This window comes from Castor canadensis, chromosome 13 (assembly GCF_047511655.1).
Source record: "Castor canadensis chromosome 13, mCasCan1.hap1v2, whole genome shotgun sequence".
Classification (NCBI taxonomy): Eukaryota; Metazoa; Chordata; class Mammalia; order Rodentia; family Castoridae; genus Castor; species Castor canadensis.
This window is the reverse complement of record NC_133398.1, coordinates 34526731-34541620: the sequence shown is the minus strand read 5'-3', so window position 1 is coordinate 34541620 and position 14890 is coordinate 34526731. Positions and strand designations below refer to the sequence as shown.

The 14890-nt window shown below is 50.2% G+C and overlaps 1 protein-coding gene across 1 annotated transcript in view; it reads right to left on the bottom strand.

The window, feature by feature from the left end:
- Positions 1–14890, bottom strand: part of Gabbr2 (gamma-aminobutyric acid type B receptor subunit 2) — a 342858-nt gene that overhangs the window by 83633 nt on the left and 244335 nt on the right. The window contains exons 9-10 of the mRNA XM_074051393.1: positions 5797–5877; positions 1667–1817 (exon numbers count right to left, since the gene is read on the bottom strand). Coding sequence (XP_073907494.1) covers positions 1667–1817; positions 5797–5877 — 232 coding nt within the window. The remainder of the gene's footprint in view (positions 1–1666; positions 1818–5796; positions 5878–14890) is intronic.

The following is a 14890-nucleotide window of genomic DNA, read 5'->3' as shown; positions in this document are numbered from 1 at the left end:
ACGAGGGCTGAGCCCCTGCCTCTCTCTAGCAGTGCACCGTCATCAAGTTGCTTAATCTGGCCAGGTTTCCTCACACTGGGTCCCCAAGATCCTTCCATAAACTATGACCTGCTATTCTCATTACCATAGCAGGCTGGGTAGGGGGAGGCCAGGCCTGGGGGTGGGCTTCCTGGTGAAGGTGTCCGTGAAAAGATGAGTATCATTTAGGAAGGCAGAAGAGGAGGATTTGGAAACAAGACATTTATTTCCTATCTCTTTGCAGACTTGCCAGTCAAAAATTCATTTGGGTCCACCTAGTGGAAGAGAAATGATAATTTTCCCCAGGAGGCCAAGAGGGGGTAGTTAAGGAATTAAAGGAGTGTGACCTTATGATGGGAACACCTTGCTACTCTGACAGGAGCTCCTGCCTCACAGCATGCAGGAGGCAATGCCACGTTTTCTGAGAGTGGACTGCCTGCCTGGCCTCTAGACAAATGCTACTGGATGCAGGCATCGTTTAAGGTTTGTATCGAGAGCAGAAAGTTGATGCAATTTTTTTTCCTGCAACATACGTATTATTGTGACAAATAAAATAAGACAACAAGGGAATAAAGCTGTATTTTGTTCTTCAGGAAATAGGTCTGACCTAAGCAATTACTTAAAAAAAAACCAAACAAACCATAAAAGCAAAGAGCTTCCCGGTTCCGCCTCTGCGAGGGAGAGAAACGAAACAAAACAAAACCAAAACAAACCAGTTCCTCTGGAATTGATCTTGCTCCTAGCAAGCTTGTGAGGTGACAGTGTGGTTTCTGGGCACAATGGCAGAGCCATGGCGCTGCGTGGGTGGGCTCTGGGGCTGCCCTGGGATTGTGCGTGCTCTGAGCCCCTGCTCAGCCTTTCTCTGTGGGGTGGGAGCTGGGTTCAGGGATTTGCCATGGAAACCAAGGCAGCTGGCTGTGCCTGGTCAACACCACCACCGCATGGAGCAGTGGTCTAGTCTTACCCACGGCTGAGAATAACTCAGAGTGGGTCTTTCCCTGGGAGAGCGTAGGATACATGCTGGTGACAAAAAAAAAAAAAAAAAAAAATCGAAACAAAGCCAGGCCCTGCCACTGGCGGACAGCAGCCCTCTGGCTCAGAGCTCTGAGGCTGTCATATGTCACACAGGGAGAGATAGGGAGGGTCAAGGAGATTGATTAAGGGAGGAGCTTCCTGGGCTGCCATGCACTATACTAATGGGTGTCCCTGTCACTGAATTTGGTGACCCTCTCCAGTGGGCTGGAATGGGGGCCAAGAAGCTGGGATGTCTTCTATATCTTTGCTCCCAGACCGCCAATGCTGAGCGTGTCCAGGGTTCAGGGAAGGCATGGACTTGGACCATTCCATTTTATTTAACTCAACCTTCCCCAAACATGGTTGACCAGAGACTCCTGTGCAATCAGCAACCCTGCCTCTGTGTGTGAGTGTGACTGAGAGTGTCTGCATGTGTGAGTGTGTGTACGTGTGTGTATGTGAGTGAATGTTAGTGTGCCTGTGTGCATACCACCTAAATGGACCTAGCAACTGGGTAATACACTTCAGGAAACGGACCCCAGAGAGCCTGTCACGAGATGATCCTGTACTTGGACCGTGAGGCCGTGCCTCCACGCGCACGACCCTCGAGGAAGGCCTGAGGCATGGCACTTACTTCTGGTTACGGTTCTTGATGTTGAAGAAGAGGAAGGCGCTGGCCATGACCATGCCGAGGATGGTGAGGGCTGAGAGGATGCTGTAGAGAGGGAGGGAGATCTTCCGTAGCTGCTCCAGGATGATGGTCTTGTCCTTTGGCGGCTCAGATCCTTCAAGGTCAAGGAGAAGACATCAGCAGATCCCAGTGCACAGTCACTTCCCAAGGACATACTTGCCTCAAAGTCCTTGACATCTGACTAGACCCCCTGCACACAACCCTATGCAAAGCACACCTGTCACAGGCTGAGCCAATCCTGTGGTTGGCTGCTCTGCCCAGCCAGGAGCCTAAGCCAGGGAGCCAGGACTTATTTCTTTCTCAAATAGAATCAGTAAGGGATTTGTGATGCATTAAATAGCCATTAGAAGACTAGAATTTGATTTGGTCTAATTATGCTGTTGAGAAACCATTACCATTTATCCTCCAAGGTAACAATGATTTGGGAGGCACAGGGGTGGGTGATGTGAGCAGGTACCACTGGGTGCCACTGGGGGCGAGGAGCTTGGTTTTGGCCTCGCAGACCCTGCTCCCATCTCTACATGATAGATGACCACCCCTCAACAGGGCACAAACCCTGCCTGTCAATTCCAGGGTGACATATATGTGCTCTGGTTGCAGATTTTCTGCCTCAAGGTCATTGTGTTATGAAAGCCCTTTGGTTTTCTGTTTCAAGACCTGCTAACCATGGAAGGCAGAAGCTACCTCCCTTTCCTGCAGGCTAGGGCTGGACTGAAGCTATGGGATTCCGTTCCTCACTGTACCTACAGAGCTGCATGGCTCACTCTTCCAGTGCACCGGGCTCCTGGTGGTGGTGGTGGGGGGTGGTCCTGAGGGTCCCAAAACAAATTAATCTCCCTGCATGGCTACAAAAACTGTGATGCTACAGTTTTACCAGGTACAGTCCGACTTGAGATGTGCTCTCCCAGCCTTCTTTTCTTTGCTGCTGTTTTAGGTCTGATTTCTGTGTGGAACTGGGAAACATGAGGACTTTCCCTTCCAGTGGGGATATGTGGAGCATACTGGATGCAGGGGAAGGACCAGGACTGGGAGCCCCACTACGGGTCACAATGACCCTATTGTAATGCTGAGAATAGTTTCTGTTCCCAGGAGACAAGCTGGGGATGGGCAGAAGTGGCAGCTTGGTGTGGAAACCCCAAAATCTGTGTTTAAAAACCTCTGCTTGCAAGTTTAAGCGCGTTTAGAAACGTTCAGTGGATAAGAGTTTGAGCCATCTAAGAATTCTAGGGACATTGCCAGGTTCGAAAACAGCTAGGAGCCTGCTGGTGTGTTAAGGAAAAGCCTTAAGGGATTCCATAGAAAGTAGTATTTATAAAAAAAGAGGCTTCAGCTGGGCACTGGTGGCTCATGCCTGTAATCCTATCTATTTGGGAAGTAGATATCAGGAGGACTGTGGTTCGAGGCCAGCTTCAGTAAATAGTTCTCAAGACCTTATCGTGAAAATACCCAACACCGAACAGAACTGGGAGAGTGGCTCAAGTGGCAGAACACCTGCCTAGTAAGTGTTAGGCCCTGAGTTCAAATGCCAATACCGCCTAAAAAACAAAAGCAAAAAAAGATACTTCAAGGGCAGACACAAAATAGACATAACATCCAGAAACTTCTCCTGGTCCCACCCCAGCACACACCTCTAGACACACAGCTCCCAAACTAAACAGCAGTCCTGGGGTTCATGGTTGGAAACAAACCCTTCTTGGGGCCCTGAGAAAGAGGCTAAGGTTTGGGTCAAAGGTGATATGATCACTAGTGAGTATGGGGCTCACTGTTTAGGAACAACTCCAGAGAACTGATACCATGTTTTCTGCCCTCAAAATGGCGCCTCTACAAGGTTCACCTCCATTAAGAGGTCACGGGAACCTGTGGTAATGGCTGATGAGACATGTTAGCAGCCTGAAGTTTTCTTTCTCGCTTTTCACCCAGTCCATCCTCTCCTCTCTCACCCACCAAAAGATAACCACTTTGCACCTGTCAGGCCCGGTGTTAGGCGCCAATGATGCAGAGATGAACAGGACCCAGTCCCTGCCCTCATATCTGGAAGCTTACACACTGGCCATGGAGAAAGGGAAAAGCACAGTGACAACTCACAGATGCTGTGGAGATGAACAGATGGAGCTTTCATATAGAGATACAAGGGCCATCTCTAAATTATAGGTAAGATAGAGATTCTAGAGATTTCTCACTAGCCCCAACCAATAGCCTCACGGTACATAAGACTATCCCCGTTTTACAGAAAGGCAACAGTTTTCTAGGTGTTGAGTAGCTTCCATTGCTAGAAAGTGGTACTCTGGCAGGGCTTGGCCCGTATCTGTGGAACTCTGAAGCCTCTCTCTAACCATTGTGCCATCTGCCTCACTGCCTGGGTCCAGTTGGAGTGTTAACACCAGGCATTGAGGCCCAAGCAGCCAGCAGGGAGCAGAGCCAGGAGAGGCTCCAGAAAGTGATGAGTGGAAGTGAGACTTGCAGGATTTGTAGAGTAGTGACCATCCCTAGGAAGACATGGAGGAAGGGCAGCATGGGCAGAGGGCACAGCACAGGCAAGGCACTGTGATGTCAGCATTGGAGGAACCCTAAGCAGTTTGGTTGTGATTTGTGAGAGGAGACATGGAAGTTGGGAGGGGGTTCTTCATGGAGACCTTGGGGCCATGGCACGTGGCATGACCCCTTTCTCTGTGAGCACTGGGGACCACTCAGGAAAACTTGTTTTTCCTCTGTGGTGTTTTATGACTTTTTATTTTGCGTTTGAACTTTTCCTTCCTCCCTCCCTCCCTCTCTCCTTCTTTCCCTGCCTCCCTCTTTCCTTCCCTGCCTCCCTTTCCTTTGGCAGGCTAAGGATGGAACCCATGGCCTTGTGCATACTAGGCAAATGCTCTACCACTGAGATACACTCCAAGCCCTTTTCTTTGAATTTTTAAACCCAGAATCTCTGTTCAGTAAACTGCGATCTCCTGAGTCCAGGATGCCTCTCACAGGCTGTGTGAATTTGGGGTGACACCCTTTCTGAGCCATTTTCTCATTTGTGCAACAGGGATATCAGGACTTGCCCATGCACTTATCAGTTTTTCTGTGGTTCCATGAAGTAATATGTCACTACACACTTGATGACAGTTCTCTCAGGTCGGGTGGGGAGGCCTGAGTGTGAAAGAGTCACACTTGGAGACTAACTAGACTGCAATGTTCTCAAAGATGAATTTTCTAGATCTAGAGTAAGGATACAACAAAGCCCAGCCAAAGGGTCTGTAGAGGAGCTTTTCCTGATGGTCTTGAGTTTCAGAAGGAACTCTTGGCACAGAAAACCAACTGTTCTGTTTTCTGCTGGCCTAGTCAAATTGAAATAACAGTGTCTGAGTGCCTGGATGTGTCAGCTCTCTCTGTTTTCATCCAGGGTAGGCTGTCCATCCATCTATCCATCCACCCATCCATGTAATCATCCAACCATTCATCCATCCAGCCATCTACTCACTTGATCAGTCATGTGTTAATTTGCATCAAATACCACCAAACTTCCAACATGTGACAGACCCTTGGCTGTCCATAAAGAGGCTTGTGGGGGCAAAAACTTAGTAACTTCAATGTAATGTGACTGTGGCCACATTCCAGAGACAAATGACTGTGGAAACAAGAAGAAAGGAGCCAAAAGCTTAGCCAGGGGTCCATTAAGGAAGGCTGCACAGAGGAAGTGTCATTTGGCCTGGTTCTAGAACCAAGGAGGAATTCTCTAGTGAAAGAAGAGAGGGAGTGATTTTTCAGGAAGACAGCAGGTGAATGGACTTACACTGCCCGTTCAACCAAACGTCCCCCCCACCCCGAGGAGGAGACAATGCTAACTTTAGCTGGGTCACATTTTAAAAGAATTCCTTCTGGCCACGCAATGGTTTAAACACGTCAAAGAGCCCTCCATGCAAATTCCAGTGACCTGTGCTAGGAGTTGGAACCTATGTGAGTGACTGAGACTCTACTCTGAGTGTATGTGTTGACCCCATGAAGCCAAGGCCTCTGAGCTTATCCCAACCCTCAGACAATGTCATTTTGGGAGCCACTGAGTACCCCTCCTCTGAGAAGCCCACCTGCCTTACCTTGGAACCTGATGGTGTCATTGATGATCTCCAGTGTGTCGGCCACAGCGTTGTACTCGCCTACTTTCACCTCCCGGCTGTCTGTGGAAAGCAAGAGACAGTGGCCTATTAGATGAGGGTCCTGGGCTGTGTCTGGGGGATCCTGGCCCCACTATTGCTTCTCCTCTAGCCCTGGTTGTGTTCTCACAGGCTTTCCTTCCTTGAACACCCCTTCTAGTTAGATCACGAAGCCTCCAACAGATTTGGGCTGAAAGCTCCTCCCATACCGTGTGCTCACCTGGGGTCCATCCTGCACCACACAGCTCAATGATGAGGAGCCCACTGCCCCAAGAGGACTGCATCTGTGACCAAGTTCTTGCTGATCATTGAGCTAAGCGGTCTCTGAGACTTTCCTCAGAGGGTAGAGCTTAGCTGGCTCTATCTTCTGGACCACACAGACCTCTTCTGTTCCTTCGGCCTGGGACAAAGCTAAAGGCTCAGGACCCAGACAGAGCAGCCCCACAGCACCAACTCCAAACCCTCCTTCTAGAACATCACTCTACTTCCACCCCATCCAGGCCCCTCCTTGAGCCATGCCCACAATGCCCCAAGTGCAGACCCAAGGGCTGGCCTGTGTATTTCAGGCATGGTTCGGTCGGTGGCAGAAGAGGGGACCATCCCTCCCTGCCTCATTCTGGACATTAGAATCCCATCAGCGTATCCTTAGGTGACTGTATCTGTCAGAAGTCACATTGCTCTGCTGTGTCCTACTGTTCAGTGTCTCCCTGACCTTGCTTCTTTACATACATGTGTTCAGTGTGTTTTCAAACCCAAGGGCACACTCACATATACCTTCAGCTTCTTACTATTCTCTTGGTGGGTTTAGTTCACTATTTCGGTCATTGTCAAGGGTAACGATGATAAGGACTGGCCCAGGGTGGTGATAGGAAAAGTGAACGGGTAGGGGGAGGCTTGGTAAAGGTGTCTTTTCTTCCAGGTAAAACAGGGACAACTGGATGATCAAATAGGATATGAATGGGAGACAGGGAAGTCACCCAGGTGGGGTTAGGGGAGCTCAGGTATCATTTCTTGAGTGGGGAACTCAGAAGGGAGTCATATATGATGGGAGAGATGTCTTGAGCCTGAGGGACCTGTGGATCACCCAGGTGGAGACCTCCTTGGGTCTGGAGTCCAGGGCAAAGGTACAGGCTAAGGACAGGGAATTCGAAACAACAGCACAGAAGCTGGGAACTTGAGGGGATCAGGGATGGGACCCCAGGGAAATGTGGCACTAGGGGAGCACTGACCTCTGGGGGTGAGCAGAAGAAAGCTGCTCTAAATGGACACTGGGAAGGAGAGGCCAGGATGTCGGGAGCAGGGTGCTGGGAGAGAGTGGGCACCTTAGAAACCAAGGATAGAGATGGTTTCCCCATGGAGCAGGCCAGCACTGTCACGTGCCTCTGAGAGGCTGGTGTGACAAGCCCCTGGGCTGGGGTCAGTGGATATGGTGTGTGAAGGATACTGGTGACCATGGGTGAAGCAGATTCAGGGAGAGGTGGGGTCAGAAGGAGGGAGCAAGGGACAGGGAGCATGGGAGGGGAGAGTAGAACCCCAGGGTAGCGCAGGCCTTGACAAGATTGGGAGCCCCTGTAGTGGGTGCTATGGTTGGGGGATGGTCTGAGTGTGTCCCCAAAGGCTCATGTGCTAGAAACTTGGTCCCCAGTGTAGCAGTGCTGAGTCTTTAAGAGGCAGCCTTGTGGAAGACAGGTAGGTCATCGGTGGGGGGGGGGGTGTCATCCTCGGGTGGGATTATGTGGTTCAAAAGGGACCCTGGTTAGTTCTTGGGAGGATGAGGCACCTGCACCTCCCATGAAGCCCTCCTCCCCATGTGCCTGTCCTCCCCACGTGCCTCTTGCCATTTCAGCAGGTGCTCCCATCATTGTGAGTCTATCTGTTTTTTCTTTTCTTCCTTTTCTTATTTTGTTTTTGTTGTGGTTCTCTCTGCCACGAGGCCCTCACCATTGCTGAGCAGATGTCAGCGCCATACTCTTCAACTGTGAGCTAAACAAACCTCTTTTCTTTAGGAAGCACCCAGCCCAGGTATTTTGTTATAATGTCTGTACAGACTAACACAGTGGGCCTGACGTGGCTCTTTCACGTCCATTCCCTTGTTCAACTCCTCTAGTGTGTGGAGGACTCAGTCCCATCTCATTGATGAGGAAATGGAACCGGTTGTGGCTTTGCCCGGGGGCCCCACTAACACTAGGAACAGAGCCCAGATTGCAACTCTGGTGTTTCCCACATCCCATGCTCTCCTCAACAGGGGACTGCCAGGATGCGATCCCTGCAAGATGATAGTTCTGTGCCGACCTGCCTACTTGACAGGCTGCCACCTGTGTCTCCTGAATGTAACAGCTGCAGAGAAGAGGCTCCTCTCCTCCCCATGGTGCAGAGGGTCCCCAGAGCTGCAGACCCCAGCTAGCAGGAAGCCCTGAGCTTATAGAGGAATTCCAGGAAGCCCCCAGGAGACTGCAGTCTGGGCTCTGGGTCTGAACAAGTCTCTTCGCAGAAGCACAGGTGCACTGCTGGTCCCCGAAAAGCACTCAGGAATGGAACAGGGAATTCCCCAGGCTGCACTTCTGTTGCTTCCTTTGGCTGCATGGGAGGGAGGGACTGTCAAAGTGACTTTCTTTCCCTTGCAGGAGCTACTACCATTTTTTTTGGGGGGGTCACATCACACTGTGTAGGTAGCTGTCACTTGCCTGAGTCACCTGGCTCCTAAATATCACATTAGCACACTCTGCCAGGGGCTCCAGCATCCCATCTCTGGCCTTTTGAAGCCCTCAAATCAACTCCTGCGGCTGGGAGGAGGAGGCCCTGATTTATTTATTCAGCGTGGGGAGGCAGCACATGAAATATGCAAGCTGATAGGAATAAATCATCAGGAGCTGGGAAGTGGCACAGCTGGCACCCCACTGCGCCCCCAGCCATACAGCTTGTCCCTGATTCACACGCCCTGCTGAAGGTCCCATCCCCTGGCTCTGAAGTCAGATTCAGCTTCTAACATGGCAATAATCACCATAATTTCTCCCTACGGGCAGTACCTGGGGCTGCAGGTGCTTTGTAAGATGCTGCATTTAATAGTAAACCCTGAGTGCGCATAGCTCCCCAGTCCACAGGAGGGAAGGCCCTCCAACAAATTAAGTAACCCCTCTAACACACGTGCTGGGAAGTGACCGAACAGGCACCTGAACTTGGGTCCCTTGGTTCTGAAGCCAGTGCACTTTTACTTCTGATGCTGAGTAGGACTGCCTGTCATCCTGCCCACATTTACTGAGTGCCTGCTGTATTCCTGGGTCCAGGAATTGTATTATAAAGAATCCTTGTGGGCTGAAGTTATTCCCACACCCTTGACTGAGATAGTCTTGGCCATCCTGGGAGCTGCAGAGATATTACACTAAGTCCCCTAGTTTACTACTTTCTTCACTCATTGGACAAACATTATTGGGCACCTATTATGTGCCAAGCTCTGTGCTGGGGGCTGGAGACACAAAAATATAAAAAAATAACTTGTACAGATGTCCTGATCCACAGGCATAGGCTTGCAAGGCCCAGTCTAGATCCAAATAAGTAGCTGACACATGCATTAAAAGCTGGAAGTGCTAGGTGCCTCTGTGACCACCCAGTCAGGCAAATGGAAGAACAGAGGGAAAGAAGGTCCATGTGGAGGTCTGGCAGAGGGAGGGGATGCAGCACTGGGTCTGTCACTGGCTGGCTCCCTGTCCCCAGGCCCTGCTGCAGACCGCCACCAGCTTGCTCTGTGGCCACTCTTTCTCTGGGCCTCACTTTCTTCATCTGCAAGTTGTACTGGGGGGCTCCAGTGGTTGGGCCTTTGAGTCAAGAGAGAACTTCTAGAAAATACAGCTGCCTGGGTCCCAGGAGACTCAGTCTTTTAGAACCCCAGGGGGTTGAGAGGTGAGTCCTAGGGCAGTATTTTTTTTTTAAAGTTCCCTGAGCTGGTCCTATGGTGTATCCATGGTGGAGAGCTGCTGGGTTAGCCTGAGGGTCGGTCCCTCAGCGCTGACACTATCTGGTTCTCTGAGGCTAAAAGTACTGTAAAATAAAGAACTCCCTACCCCAAAGAATAATCCTGCTTCTTCTCACAGTGCAGAAAGAGAAGTTTTCTCTTCAAAAGGCACAGTCTTTAAAAATTTTAGATTTGGATCCATAAAGAAAATAGGTCTTACTGGTAAAATTTTGGTTGCCAAAAAACTGTCCAGTCTCTAAATATTCACTGGTCATGAGCCTAGGAGTTCATGTGTAGCTGGGCAGGGGCTTCAGTCCTGGAGTGGTTCTGCCCCTTTCCTGGGCAGGAGGACCAGTGGGTCCCATGTGGCTCTGTGGGCTTTGCTGTGGTTCCTGTGTGTGGGCCTGGGGAGTCTGATTCCCAGCCTGGGCCTGCGTAATGAGTGGACTCTGGCGTGAGGCGATGGCGGGGGCGGGGGTGGTTATCTCTGTGGCTGCCCACTCTTGTCCCCTGAGTCTTTAACTGTTTTGAAGGATCCTCCTTACTCCGAGTTGAAACCTGCTCCCCACAACTTCCGTCATAAGGAAGGTCTGGTTCTGTCATGGGGCCTCACATCACTTCCACTCCTGATAGCCCTTCAGCGATGGTAATTACAAGTGATCAGGACCCTGGATGGCTCTTCCTTCTCTAGGACAAATAGCCTCAGGAGGTAATTTGTACTCCCCTGCCTCCTTCAGATCTGGTGGCTGCCTTGCACTGGCCCTGGAGGGTCATCTCCCCACTGCAGCAGCAGCATCCAGGAGAGATGGAATCTACTTCCCTGGCCAGGCCCTGAGCACAGACCCTTCTCTATTGTCCCAAGCCACACACCACTGCCACATTTTAAATATGGTCACTGATTTTCATGTTGGGATTTTGAACAGACCAGGCACCCTAGGGCTATATTAACTTGCCAGAGTTATATTGGCCCATTGACTCTTAAGTAGACTGACCCAAGGCAAGAGCTAAGCACCAAGGGGCCCAGGTCACAGCCAACAGACCACTGTACTGAAGCACCTCTTGGCTGACTCCCACTGGACCCCAGAATTCCTCTCAGATGCCACCTTTCCCAGATGCCCTTGTTAAATTCTGCCAGATGGGGCTGAGCATTCTCCTTTAAGTGCCCACAGCTGTCTGTACCATCCCTCATCACATGCTGCTAAGTCTCATGTCTATTCCTCATTGCATTTGGAGCTCCCTGGGGACAGGGGCTCCATCTTACTCATCTCAGCAGCCCTGTGCCTAGCCAAGACCTGGCATATAGGAGATGCCAGGAAATGATTGTTGAGAGACTTCAAAAGCACAAAGCACAGGACCAGGGTGGGCCAGTGGTGTATTTATCCACATCAAAATTGGAAACTTCTGCTCCAGCAAGGACTAGAAGTTTATAACAAATGTCAGAATGGGAGAGGCTATTTGCAAAAGTTAAAATCAATAAGGATTGATATCTAGATTAACTAAGAAAACCTTGCAAATCAACAAGAAAAAGATGGCAACAGAATAAAAATTGCCCTAGGATGAGGACTGAGATTGACATGACCAATAAGCCCAGGAAGAGAGGCCCCAGCTCATTAGTAATCAGAGAAATGACATTTAAAGTCACAGTGTGACATTACTTTGTTCTTTTAGACTGGCAAAAAAAAAAAAAAAAAAAGAGGTTTGGGAGACTCTGCATGGGGTGGGTGGCGCACAGGAATGCCTTGAGAGCAGGGGTGGATGTCGGAATAAGTCATTCCCAAGAGCAACTGGGCAGATTTCTTCTGATGCGACAATCTGCTCCAGAACATTTGTCCTAATGAAATTCCAGTTGGGTCCATAAGGGGACATGAATAAATGAAGCACTTAATCTTTGTGAGGATGGGAAGCTGGAGGTGACCTGGTGTCTGTCACTGGGGGTGGGAGGGTGGATGGGCAATGTGGTGGATATGCCCCAGGGAGGGAGCAGGGAAGAGATGGCTGAGATGCACACCAAGGAACTGGAGGTATATTTCAAAACGAAGTGCTTAGTGAGAAAAACAACAAAAATAGAAAAAAAAATCCAGGACCATTGAGGTCAGGTTGAAATGTATGCACACCAAATAGTGACATATTTGGGCAACACTCAAACACAACTATGCATTGAACACAATTCCTGCCTTCCATTGGGATGGAAGGAAATAGGGGGCAACCAAACCAGGAGGCTTTCATGGTCTAGCAACAGCACCCCACAAAGTGAGGATGGTGAACAGGACCACACCGCTCTGCAGAAACTGAGGGAGGCGATTCTGGGGTCATTGTCAGGAATGCCCAGGAGAGAAGAAGGAAGCCCAGAGTTGTTGGGGTCTTTCTCTGTGCTGGTCACTGAGCCAGGAACAGCACATCATATCATTGAATTCTCACAGTCACTCCCTAGGCAAGAAGCATGATCACCTTTTATCTTATTATTTTAAAATAAACTCAGAAATGAAGGCTCAGAGAGACCAAGCTACACTGTCTGACTAGCAATGATGGGGCACATCTGCCTCAAAGCCTGCACTTGCCACACGAGAGGAGATAAGCTTCCCATCGTTGGAGGCAATCAAACAGAGTAACGCTACAAAGGAGAGTCAGGGCTCCCTCCAACATGGAGAGTCTATGACTCAATGAAGCGCAATGTCTGCTGAATAATTCCATCTTTTGGGCCACCTTCTTTGGGCTCCCAAAAAGGGAATCCCAGGATCATGAGGGCTGGGAGATGTCAAGGCTGAGAACAACCTTCTGGTCGCAAAGAATCACTTCTGGCCTTCCATTCCTACCGGTCCACAGCCTTAGTGAAGAAAGCTGACACTCAGGGGACCTCATCTCCACTCCTAAGTATTCAAGTCGAGTGGCCGTCTACCAGGACATTTTGCCAGATCTGCGGCTTGGTGGAGGGAGTGACAACATGCGCCTTGATAGAAGGTAAAGAATATTAAAAACCAGTCTTGAGAGTCTCCAGCTAGGATGAAACTAGCTCTGAAAGTTTTCTGGTAGGTTCTGGGAAATTATCCTGCTTTTATAGGCACTGGCATTTGGCCAGAGAGATTATGAAGCCCCAGGAGACAGGGACTGTATCTTATTCAACTTGGCTTCCCCCAGGATTCAGCAAAGGCCCTGCTGATGCTTAGGAAGTGCATGCTGCATAGAACCATATCTGTTACCCTGAAGACCGAACAGTAATTAATGTCTGGAAGTGGGGAGGAGGGGCTTCCATTCACTAGGTGCATCTTGAATGACAATTATGTCGTTAGAGACAGGCGAGACCCCATCCCTGCAAATCAGGTGCCCGAGACACATCACTCCAGTCTGCATCCTTTATGTTGCACGGAGCCTTGTAAAATCCCAGTCGAGATGGCACTGACATTCTCACAAACAGGCCTAATGAAGGCAGGCGGCAAGCGCAGATGCTGTGGGCTTTCTCTGAGAACTGCAAAACAAGACCCTAATCACAGCTCCACTCAGCTTCCTTCCCTGCCACAGATTCTGAGTCCTGTTTAGACCTCGGTGGTAACAGGATTCTTTTTTCTCTTAAGGAAAAAAAAAGCCAGTTATCTAGTATTCATCTTCATCTACACATGGCTCCGTGGAAAGCAGTGGTGACTGGGGGAGGAGCAGTGAACCTGGAGTTAACCTGGCGCAGCCTAAGGTGTGTGATCGGAAGGGTCCTGATAACCGCACCTGTCTCACCTCCCGCACCTGCCTTACCTACTGCCCTAGCGGGTCCCTTGGAATAGTGCCAACCTGGACAAAAGGGGAAGACTACACACCAGGTGTCTAAGAGGTAGTCCTAGGGACCCCTGATGGGGATGTGGGAGGGTCAGAGGAGTAGGGAAGGAAAAGGAGGCCATACAAGGAGCAGGCAGGTTTCTGTGTGGGCAGCTGAGCTTGGGCTGCTTGGGGCCACTGGAGACCTCTGGGAGAACAGTAGAACACTCTTTGGAGAGGTCTCACCCAAAGGGAGAGGATGCCTGCCATCTCTCACTCATCCCTGCCTCACCCCTGCCTCAGGGCTACTACCCTTGTGATAACCTGGATAACCTGCCTGCTCTTCCTACAGATGTGGAGTTGCAGAAGCTCCAAGTGAGAAGGTGACTTGCTCTGCAATAGCGGGTGCCAGGCAACATGGGTGGCCACTGATGGCACCCACCACACCTACCCCCGGGGACGGTGCTGCTGGGAGGTTGGGGCTCTGGGAGTGCTTGGACACTGAGCAAATGAAGGGGAGCCAGGCATGAGAAGGATTGAGCCCTCACTGGGCTCCCAACATCTTGGTCTCAAGAACGGGACAGTCCTGTTTATCCAGCACTCTGAGGTTCCAATTAAAATTAAAAAGCTGTTTCTGCAGCCTGGACAACAATGGTCCCCAATGTGAACCAACTTTGGTTCACACATCTGTTGTCAAGGCTGTATTTTGCCAGATGTGTCCTTGAATGAAGTCACTGGAAACCAGGAGTAAATGAAAATGTCCCTATATTTTCATGAGTCCACTGGATGTCTCCAGTTTGGGGTCCAATGGATGAAGAGGCAGGCAGGAGCTGGTAGCTGCTAGTGACTTGCCTATAGCTTCCCAGCACTGACGAGTTCAGAGTGCACCAGCTCACTTTTCCCCCGACCGTGCCCGTGCCATTGCATCAGGGGGTAAAGTGACGTGTTCAGGGTCACGCTGCCAGAACATCAGAGCAGTAACTTGCACTGAGGACCTTCGCTTCCAAATTAATTCACTAAATGTTTACTGGGGGCCTCCTTGGCACCAAGCACTAATCCTGTAGCCCTAGAATCAAAAAGTGGAGAAGGACCATGGCTCCCTGTTCCCCATCTTGGTCTTTGCCTTAAAGCTGCCTCTGTTTCCAACTCTTTTGTGTGTTAGTTTTGCAAAGCAGTGAGCAGACCTGCCTGCAAAGCACTTCCTCTACTGTAGAGAAAAGGATTTAGAAGGCACCAGGACTCTGCAAATGAGAAGCTAGAAAGGATCTCGGAGGCCTGTGAGGGAGGGTGGACCGGGCATCTTCCAAGTCGCCTTCCAAGTCACTACTCTATGCACTGGTGTGAGCC